General features: G+C 38.9%; 3 protein-coding genes and 2 pseudogenes across 3 annotated transcripts; 2 read left to right on the forward strand and 3 right to left on the reverse strand.

Annotated features, from left to right (window-relative positions):
- Positions 1 to 1,302: 1,302 nt before the first annotated feature.
- Positions 1,303 to 2,719, reverse strand: LOC106335663 (putative F-box protein At1g53360). The gene is made up of 2 exons (XM_013774248.1): positions 1,509 to 2,719; positions 1,303 to 1,348 (listed from the first exon to the last, which is right to left on the reverse strand). The coding sequence occupies exons 1-2, from the start codon at positions 2,717 to 2,719 to the stop codon at positions 1,303 to 1,305; spliced, it is 1,257 nt and encodes a 418-aa protein (XP_013629702.1).
- A 1,283-nt stretch (positions 2,720 to 4,002) lies between these two features.
- LOC106331053 lies at positions 4,003 to 5,821 on the forward strand. The gene is made up of 6 exons (XM_013769408.1): positions 4,003 to 4,528; positions 4,618 to 4,698; positions 4,794 to 4,965; positions 5,053 to 5,243; positions 5,342 to 5,495; positions 5,577 to 5,821. The coding sequence occupies exons 1-5, from the start codon at positions 4,073 to 4,075 to the stop codon at positions 5,453 to 5,455; spliced, it is 1,014 nt and encodes a 337-aa protein (XP_013624862.1). The 5' UTR covers positions 4,003 to 4,072; the 3' UTR covers positions 5,456 to 5,495; positions 5,577 to 5,821.
- Positions 5,822 to 6,352: 531 nt separating this feature from the next.
- On the forward strand, positions 6,353 to 8,124 carry LOC106335665 (ER membrane protein complex subunit 3-like). Its single transcript, XM_013774249.1, has 8 exons — positions 6,353 to 6,601; positions 6,689 to 6,782; positions 6,989 to 7,108; positions 7,187 to 7,235; positions 7,310 to 7,409; positions 7,507 to 7,568; positions 7,654 to 7,712; positions 7,819 to 8,124. The coding sequence occupies exons 1-8, from the start codon at positions 6,450 to 6,452 to the stop codon at positions 7,921 to 7,923; spliced, it is 741 nt and encodes a 246-aa protein (XP_013629703.1). The 5' UTR covers positions 6,353 to 6,449; the 3' UTR covers positions 7,924 to 8,124.
- Positions 8,125 to 8,379: 255 nt separating this feature from the next.
- Positions 8,380 to 9,763, reverse strand: LOC106335664 (annotated as a pseudogene).
- The window catches only part of LOC106335666, a 5,567-nt pseudogene continuing 3,526 nt past the window's right edge, over positions 8,380 to 10,420 (reverse strand).

The following is a 10,420-nucleotide window of genomic DNA, read 5'->3' on the forward strand; positions in this document are numbered from 1 at the left end:
ATAAGAGAGAAGGTGCTTGATGGAACAATTGAAGCATTGGAGGTTCGAAGCGAGGACAACATTGCTGATATCTTCACCAAGTCATTACCAAAAGGTCAGTTCGAGACACTCCGTTCAAAGCTCGGAATGATGGACAAAATCAAGTTTAAGGGGGAGTATTGAAGTTAAACTTAATTTTGGGCTATCCTTAATTATTGGTTCCAATAATCTTATTTGGTTAAACCCAAAGTTAAGTTAAGGTTCTAGAATCTCTCTAGAAAAATCATAAAAGATCATCACCTCCTCAAGTGTTCTAGAGACCTCTTTTGGATAAGTATTAGTAGAAAAAATCTAGATATTATGGTAGAGAGTTCTAGAGATTAAGATAAAGTTTGTAAGATATTTTGTACTTTTGGAGCCTATAAAGAATAAGAAGTTGAACAAGTAAAATATAAGAAAGTTTTCTTAAAGAAAGAGTGTTCTACTCAAAGTTCTCTAAATCTCTTTGAGAGTTCTTCTATATTACTCTTCATACTTGGAAGTTTTCTTGTTTCTTTCGGATTCTCGGGTATCACGGTCTTGGGCTAGTGCTAAGCACTATCAAGGGTGGTTTCTTTACATGACCAGCTCCTTATCCAAAGGTGAGAATACGTAGATATGCTTGGACCATTTATGATATTCAGCATCTTCTAGAACCCACAATACAAGTCTATCCCGACATGGATTCTCCTTATATTGTATTTACCTTTGTAGTTGAACAAAGTCAAAGAATGCCAAGAATAGTGACCTACTACTGGCATGTCATAAACTGTCTTGATACGATTGCCATATATATTATTCAGTCATGCGAAGTAGGTAGATGGGCTTTGATGAATTACATGTTCAGATTAGATACAAAAGGTAGAAGCATTAAGAGAATATCGTATATCTTGTAATAAGCATTAAGGGAACAAAGTGACTTATAATCTGATAAAATTGCTACAAGGATGGTCAAAAACATGGGTAAGAAATAGAATATGCAATGGAGTCTACCGGTTAGAATTGTCTTCAATGCTTTTTATATATAGACACTTAGTTTCAAATAGAATATGCAATGGAGTCTAGTTTTAGGGCACTCGATCAGCTAAGGACCTACTGTGTATAGATTCATGGATCAAATTACGGATGCAGAGTTGCACACAAGCGAATATTGTACCTACATATATAATATCTGAAGACAAGAAGAAAAGTGATTTACTTACGCTAATCATTTGTTTCTGGTCTGATTTTGAGTCTGGACTCTTCTTCTACTTCGTTTGGGTTTTCTTTTGGTTATCAAATCCATTAGCTTGTTGTGAATGCATTATTTGTGATTGGATTGAAATTTAGTCTAGCGTGACATCGAAGGAACTAAGAACAAGTAATGGTCAAAAAAACTTTAGAGCAAAAATCAGATATATTATAAAGAATCCAAACAGTAAAATGAATATCATTAAAAGAGCTGAAACCCAAAAGTTTAATATATATATGAAAGCCTTGAACGCACTTACATAAACTTTATATTCTCAACATAGTCTAGAAAGGTGTGAGGAGTTGTAAATTGTTGCTTAAACTCTTCTAGTCCCTGAAAGTAGACCCTTTTAAAAGTCCCCGACTGCAAATTGTAGAAGGAAAGGTAGAAAAGGTCTGATGGTTCGTGCAATTGTGACAATTCTGAAAAAACAACTTCACCTGTACTAGTCATTCCAATAAACCTGTTATATTGGACTAGGTCGGACCCCAAAGGAGACAATACATAGCTATGCTTGGACCATTTATGATTTCCAGCATCTTCTAGAACCCACAACACAAGTTCATTTTCACAAAACATATTATCTGAATCCTGCCGTATACCTAATTTACCTTTGTAGTTGAACAATGTCAACGAACCTGCTAAACAAGGATACTGTATTCTCATGTCTTCATTTGTGTTAATAAAGCTGAACTTTTCAGACCCAACGTCGAAGCAAACTATCATAGAAGATCGTCCAACGGCAGCTCCGAAATACAAAACACCGTCTATGCATACGTCACCACTCATTTTAAAGTTATCCTCAAAATAGAACTTGTGTTCGACCGTTCTCCATACACGTTTTCCAGACTCCAATGTCAAAACCTGATGAGTCTTGGGTCTTTCATCACGTGAAAAGGTGACACACAATACTTTGAACTGTTTCCCGATCGGATCATACCCTAAATACGTTTTAGTTTGGGCAATCTCTGTGGGGTTACTCTTAACTTTCACTTTGGGTAAGGTTAAGAACTCTCCGGTGGCAGGATTACAAATCACTCGCACCTTTCTTTTCCATCCCTGAAGCAATACCAATCCACAGACCGTGCTACATATATCGCTTGGAAGATATTCTGGAAAAGAAGACGTATGATAAGGGGTAGGAACCAGACAAGAGTTATTGTCTGGATTGTGAGGCTGAGGTGAAGAGTAGAACAACAACTTGCCATTAGTAGCTTTTACGGTGAAAAGGAGCCGTGGACGAGTCAAAGACTTGGTCAAAAATAGCTCAGTGAAATCATGACGGCTAAGGATGGATGCCAAGAATTTCGATACGCAGCGAAACCTAGCTATAGACTTTAAGGGCAGTCGAGAGAATATACTAATAAGCAGATCATCTCCTGATGGCGGGTCTGAGTGATTTCTTACCGAGTTCGAAGACTGGGTTTCATGTATGGACGTGGTTGATAACTGCTGCTCCAAACGTTTCATGGCTGATGGATTGTACAAACACTGGAATAGCTTGAATTTCAGATCGCTTATAACTAACGAAACCCTAGGGCTTCAGCTTTCTTCTTTCCTCAATTTCCTCAACCCTAGGACTAATTAACTTTATATACAAGAGCGTACATGGGCTCTTCTAGTCCCACAATTTAGTCGGTGACTTTATTTGCAACGATCATAAATGGGCCGTTAGAATATTTCTCAAAGAATTACAAAAAAGTCGAGCAGCTAGAATCAAAAACTACCGTCTCTTCTTTATGGACTAGCTTAAGTAAAACCAATGTTCAAGATTTACGTCAGCCGAGTTTATAGAGAGTCTTACTTATCATTAGTTGTGACTTACTAGTTTTAAACTAGAATTTGTAGCTTAAGATTCAGCTGTATGTCTACGAAAAAAATAAAGTTAAAGATAGCTGACCTATATTATGTATCAATATTCTCGGATGTACAAGTACTACATTCACACGGAGGACGCTGCTGCCAAGAGGATCGCGAAATGGTACGTTGCTACGATTCTGGTGGGGAGCGTTTGCTGGTTCTGTGACCGTGTTTTCTGCGAGAGGGTATCTCGGTGGCCGGTGAATCCTCAGGGGCATGCTCTGTGGCATTGTTTTATGGGGTTTAACTCTTACTGCGCGAACACGTTCTTGATGTTCTGTCGAGCTCAGAAACGTGGATGGAGTCCGAAGGTACGTGAAGTACTTTCTTGGAGTTCTTCCTTATGTCAAGATCGAGAAGCCGAAAATGCAATGAGAGGAAGAGCGCAGAAGAAGCAGATCATATATATATTTTTTTTTGTTCATCGTTTTGTCAGAAAATTTCGTTTTTTTTTTTTGGGAAGTGAAAAACTCTCATAGATACAGAATCTAGATTTTTGTTATTGTTTTGTCTTAGTTATTGGAGACGATGATGATCTTAAGGAGAATTGACTTTTAATTTGCTAAAACCCTCGTCTTCTATTTCTCGTGTCAGTCAATTTCACCGCATTCTTTTTCTTCTTCTTTCTCAATTATCAATTTGTAAAAGTTCAAAACAGAAGTAAAAAGTCGTGGAGGTTGCCAAAACGACGAGAATACCCTTTACCTATAAGACTTAAATACCAAGACTCAAAAGGGTAACCTAAACATTAAACGAAATACATATTAAAAGTTTAAAACCAACTATGAAGGGTATATTCGTCATTCATCGAGTTATAAAGAGAGAGACGGAGAGAAAAAACAGAGACAACGAAGAAGAGAGAGAAAGAGACAAGGGTAAGAGAGAGGATAAGACAGAGAAATAATTTTATTTTTTTGTTGGTGTGGGTAAATGATAAAGGCTGTGGAATTGTAAACTCGTCAAATGGTGTCTGACCAAGATCTAGCGAGAGGAGTCGAGACTTTGCTCCGACAATCCGACCCCACCTCCCTCACATCCTTAACCAGTGTTGTTCACCAGCTCGAGGCTAAGCTGGGGTTAGACCTCTCGGACAAAACCAATTTCATCAGAGACCATATCAATCTCCTCCTCCGCTCTCCCCCACCAGCCTCTGCTTCCTCATCAACCCCACACCCTCCGCCTCAGTATCTACAGCAGCTGCATTCCGGCGTCAATGTTCCGGCGAAAGGGCATTTCGCTCTTCACCCTCGGTCTCAACAATACCCTCTTCAACATTTCTCTCTCCAGCGTCCTCCTCCTTACCACTCTTATGACCTCAATTTCCAGCAGCCGTATCCACCTTACATGCCGCCGCCGCCGCAGCACCATCAGCGACAAGGACCCTCTGTTAGTCAATCCCCTAAAGCACGGTTCGATTTTTAGGGTTCGGTTTCGTTAATTTGAGGCTTAATCTTTCCCATTGCAAGTAATTGGGGGTTTCCTTTTTAGGAAAGTTTAATTCTTTATGACCTGGAGGACTTAACAAAGTCTGTAGGGTTTCTCCTGAGCTTCAAGTCGTTGTTGGCGAACCTGCCCTTCCCAGAACTGAGGTTATGCGGCTCCCTCCATTCACGGTTATGCCAATGTGTATTTAAGCTCCCATTGGGTTGTTGTTAAAAGTGTTGAATGGCTTTATGGTTGTCAGATTGTGAGGCAGTTGTGGGCTTACATAAGGAAGAACAACCTCCAAGACCCGAGTAACAAGCGGAAGATCATCTGTGATGATGCGTTGCGTGTTGTTTTCGAGACTGATTGTACTGACATGTTTAAGATGAATAAGTTGCTCGCTAAGCATATTCTCCCGCTTGATCCATCAAGTAATGTTTTTTCCCTCAACTTCAAATGTTCTTGGGTAGTTCAGTGTTACTGACTGGTTTGAATTCTCTTCTTTTTTTTTTTTGCAGAGGACTCTAGCCAAGCGAAACGGGCAAAAGCTAAGACCGAGACTGAGACCAAAGAGCCTGTTAGTTCAACCTCTTCAACTGTTTCATTATCTGAGCCACTTGCTAAGTTCTTTGGCACTGGTGAGATGGAGATGACAGACGAAGAGATTATCCGCCGTGTGTGGGAGTATATTAAACTCAACCATTTAGAGGTTAGTGTTGATATTCTCTGGCTGCTTCTTCATTTTTGAATGGTCATACAAAAGAAACTAAGCACCGTTTGATTCTGCTTTTCGGTATGTTTTAACAGGACCCTGCAAATCCAATGGCTATTCAGTGTGATGAGAAGCTCCGTGAGCTTCTTGGATGTGAAAGCATTTCAGCTGTGGGGATAAATGAGATGCTGAGGCGCCATATATCTTGATATCTTCTGGTTCTGACTTAATTAACTAGGAACTGCTAGTGTAAGTGAAGCTTGATCTCTCTCAGATTGTGTGATATTTATACTGCCAGCTATTGATTTCTGTATTACAATCCTCTTGCAGGTGGACCTACTTATGACTTGTGGGGGTGTAGAACCCTGATAGGGAAGAACAGAACATTCTCACTTTTTTAACTTCCTTTAATGCCTATATTCATCTTCCTTGTTGTTTTAGTTGGTTGTGTATCAAAATGGTTAGGTTGATACAGTATTCAGAAAATATGTATGATGATGTTTCTTGTACTGAAAACTCTCAAGTGTAAGATGTTTTGTATTTATAGCCATTTACCAATGAATGTTTTAGGAAGAAAAGAAGAAGTACAAAACTTGTGTGTTAATTGTTGTTTCTAGTTTTCTGCTTCTCTGACTATCTTCTCATTGCAAATTTGCACACGCCGTAATTCACTGTTACAGAGGAGGCTAAACTAAGGTTATGAACATGACATGATGCGAGAGATTAAAATGGAATTGTAGGCTCGCCAGTCTTATAGGCGCTATGTGAAAGACTGGTTCCATAAATATCTTCACATTCCTGCATTGTTTTTGTTTGTAAGATTGGACTCATGATCTTTTTTTCGCAATAACTAGTTGTGGTAAAAAAAAAAAGGTTAATTTGAAACAGCTAAAACTTTCAACAATATAAGTGACAATGAAAGGAATAATAACCTGCCACCGATTGGTTAATCACATAACTCAGCTATCTGTAAACAAATATATGTATGTGCCTAATCGAAATAGAAGTAAACCGTCGTCTCAGCAATTAATTCAGTCGGTTTAGTCAGCTTGGGAAGGACGGAGTGGTTTAAAACGCAGTTCGGTTTAGTTCGGTTATGAGATCGAATTTGGTTAAATCAGATACATATCGATCGAATGTACGATTCTCCGATCGCATCATCTTGACCGGATCGAAGCAAGAAAACTCGAGAATCATTCATCAATGGCGGAAGATCTGGTTCTGGACACGGCGATCAGAGACTGGGTCCTGATCCCTCTCTCCGTAGTGATGGTGCTAATCGGCGTTCTCCGCTACTTCGTCTCCAAGCTCATGCGTTCGTCTCCAACTCCCGACGCAAAGATCGTCAAAGAAGGGTGAGTTATCTTCTTCTTCCCTCTCCCCATCTACAAACAGATCTGTTTTACCAGAATTATCTGATTTGAGTTTTGGGTGTATCCCAGGCAAGTTGTAATCAGGGCTCGGAATCTGAAGGCCGGCGCCAATTTCATCCCGCCCAAGTCCTTCCGAGCTCGTAGATTCTACTTCAGCAACGAGGTACTACTTATCTTCCAAGTTGTGTGGCTTATAGTGTGGAGCTTCAACTTTTTTTGGTTATTTATGAAAAACATGTTCTAGCTTTACTAGTTACTAAGAGAGTTGTTGATTTCCAGCTTGGACAATGGAAGCTTTAAAGCTTTTATATTCATTTTATTGTTTCTCGTTGTTATGCTTGAGACAAGATTGAGTTTTGGTTGCTGCAGGAAAATGGATTGCTACATGTGCCCAAGGACCAAGCTCAAAACCCACAAGCTCAGATGTTTTCTGATCCTAACATGGCCATGGATATGATGAAGAAAAATCTTTCTATGATTATACCGCAGGTATAGTAAAGTTTTTGATTTTATCAATCTTGCTGTTATTGGTATATTAGGAAACTGATGAACTCTACCGTATGCCAGACGCTCACTTTCGCATGGGTCAACTTCTTCTTCTCTGGGTTTGTTGCAGGTTTGTTTCCCTTTGTGTTATTCTCTTAGGTTTTGTAGCATCTGAAACTGAAACTTCCTAATCTTATCTTGCAGCCAAAATACCGTTTCCACTGACTCAGAGGTTCAGGGCAATGCTACAGAACGGGATAGACCTAAGTACTGTTGATGTTAGCTACGTGAGCAGCCGTTCATGGTACGTATCTAGTTACAAAGAGGATGGCATATGTCAGCGTATACGGGTTCTGTTAATATTCTCTTGTTTCATGAGCTGTTGTTCTTCCATGTCCTAGGTACTTCTTGAACTTGTTCGGATTAAGAGGCTTATTTAGTCTCATTCTTGGAGATGAAAATGGTTAGTGTTCACCTACACTACTTATTGACACCATTTCTCCTCACAAAACTCTTTACTCATTGCAAGTTATCTCTTTCTTATGCAGCTATTGATGATACACAACGAATGATGCAAATGGGTGGATTTGGTTTTGACGCATCAAAGGTATATCTATCACAAGCACCTTCTAGACTTTCTTTAATCATCCTACATTGTTTCATTCTAGCATTGGTCCAAATCCTGATTGTTGCATTTGCAAAATTGGCTACAGAGCTTGGGCGCTGAGAAGGATGGTCTCGACATTATTCAACATGAATGGGCTTTACCCGGATTCGAGCACCGCGCAGAGTCCGTTTTAAGAAAACTCGTGCAGTAGGGACGACACTTGTACCCTGATTTTGTATGATTTGGTTTAAATCTGTAGTATTATTGCAAGCATTACTTTGTTTCAGCTGACCTGGTTATGTCTGGTGCTTGCGATCTGATGCATATTATCGATTAAAACTTCTGAGAGTTTGTTAGTCCAATAAGATATGCTCTCCTCCCATTTTAAATGGATCACTAGAAGATTGTGTAAGTTAGCTTGAACATATGGAATTTTGATCAAGTATCAATAGTATTCGGCAACAACCACTACTCGTCCCATGTTTTGATGCCACTGCTAAAACGTGTACTCCGACCAAACAATAACTAAAGATCTAGAGAAGAGAGAGATGGAGAAGATTAAGAAAAAAAACAGAACAGTATGTGTTCAATGCTCAATTTGTAGCAAAACAAAACTATTATAAAGGTAAAATACAAACAAAGCCTAAAAGGAACAAAATGTCACAAGAGTTGAAATCCAAAATATAATCTCAAGTAAATAATACATGGAAAGCCTTTTGAATACAGTTACAAAAACTTCATATTCTCCACATAGTCTAAAAAGTTGTTGATAAATGTAGGAGGCTCAAGCTCTTCCAGTCCCTGAATATTGACTCTTTTAATAGTGTTCTTCTCAATATTGTAGAACCAAACGGAAGAGTTCCATGAGTAGACAATTTCACCTGTACTAGTCATTCCAAAAAACAAACTTCGCGAAACTATGTGGTACCCCAAAGGAGACAATACATAGCTATGCTTGGACCATTTATGATTTCCAGCATCTTCTAGTACCCACAACACAAGGTTTTCTTCAACCAGACAATGTATACCTAGTTTATCTTTGTAGTTGAACAAAGTTGAAGGACTAGTATCATAATCATTAGGCTTTGGTAACATGTCTTCATCTTTGTTAATAAAACCGAACTTCTCTGGCCTAACATCAAACCAAACTATCACAAAAGACCCTTCCAACGTACCCTCTGAAATACAAAACACCATTTATGCATATATCAATATCACCATCTACTCCACCACTATTCTCCTTAAAATTGAACTTGTGTTCCACCGTTCTCCACAAACGTTTTCCAGACTCCAATGCCAAAATCCAATGAGTATTGGGACTAATATAGAGTGAGTTGTTCAAACTCAAACACAACACTTTGAACTGTTTGCCGATCGGATTATCGGATCGTAGCCTAAGTATATTCCCTTGGGAGTGTTTATTCCTTTTCTAGGAACTTTGGGTAAGGTTCGGACTTTTCCCTTGGCAGGGTTACAAATCAGCGGCCTTTTTCTTCTTCCACATCCCTGAAGCAAGACCAATCCACATACCGGTTTACATATATAAGTTGGCTGATAATCAGGAACCAATGTAGGGTGATAAGAAGTGGCAACAAGAGAAGAGTTGTCGTCTGGATTATGAGGCTGAGGTGAAGAGTAGAACAACAACTTGCCCTTAGTTTTTACCGTGAAAAGGAGCCGTGGACGAGTCAAGGACTTGGTCAGAAACAACTCAGTGAAATCATGACGACGAAGTATGGATGCCAAGAATTTCGATAGGCAATGAAACCTAGCTATAGACTTTAAAGGGACTCGAGAGAATATCTCGATAAGTAGATCGACAGGGATTGGGTCTGGTGAGTGTTCTCTTACCGAGTTTGAGGATTGTGTTTCATGTCTGGATGTGGTTAAGATTAGACCCTCCTAGAACTGCTGCTCCAAATTTTCCATGGCGGATTTTATAAACCCTAGATGGGATCGCTGAGCTTAATTAAGACGAACCAAACCCTATACTTCCGCTTAACCCTGTGTTTCTGTATGACTTTATATGCCAGAAACCCAAACAGCTTTAGGCCCAAGACATACTAGATGACAAGTGCGATCCTTTATCCAAACCATCGAATCTTTTATCAATAAAAAATTAGTTTAATGTTTTGTAATTCCTAAAAAAAACTTGTGCTGTATTTTTGATATCCACTAGATTTTAAACTTGTGCTGTATTATTCAACATGAATGGTGGGCTTTACCTGGATTCGAGCAACGCGCAGAGTCCGTTTTGAGAAAACTCGTGCAATAGAGACGACATTTGTACAATTGTACCCTGATTTTGATTTTTTTTACAAGCATTACTTTGTTTCAGCTGATCTAGTTACATCTGGTTCTTATCGAATAAAACTTCTGAGAGTTTGTTTGTCCAATAAGATTTGCTCCCATTTAAAATGGATTGAAGATTGTGTTAGTTAGCTTGAACATATGGAATTGATCAAGTATCAACAATATAAATGAAACTAGGATAATATCTGCGCCTTGCGCGGAATTAAGTTATTATTTTTATTATATTTTGGAGAATGAAACAATAGTTTGGCTTCATTTGGATTAGGGGTGTTCAATCCAGATATCGGGTTGGTTTCGATTCGGTTTGGTTTTTTTCGGTATTTTGGTTAGTAAAATATAACTACTATTTTAAATCCATATTTACTTTGACTTTAGTCTTTCACATACTTTTGAAA

This window comes from Brassica oleracea, chromosome C3, assembly GCF_000695525.1.
Source record: "Brassica oleracea var. oleracea cultivar TO1000 chromosome C3, BOL, whole genome shotgun sequence".
NCBI classification, from domain to species: domain Eukaryota; kingdom Viridiplantae; phylum Streptophyta; class Magnoliopsida; order Brassicales; family Brassicaceae; genus Brassica; species Brassica oleracea.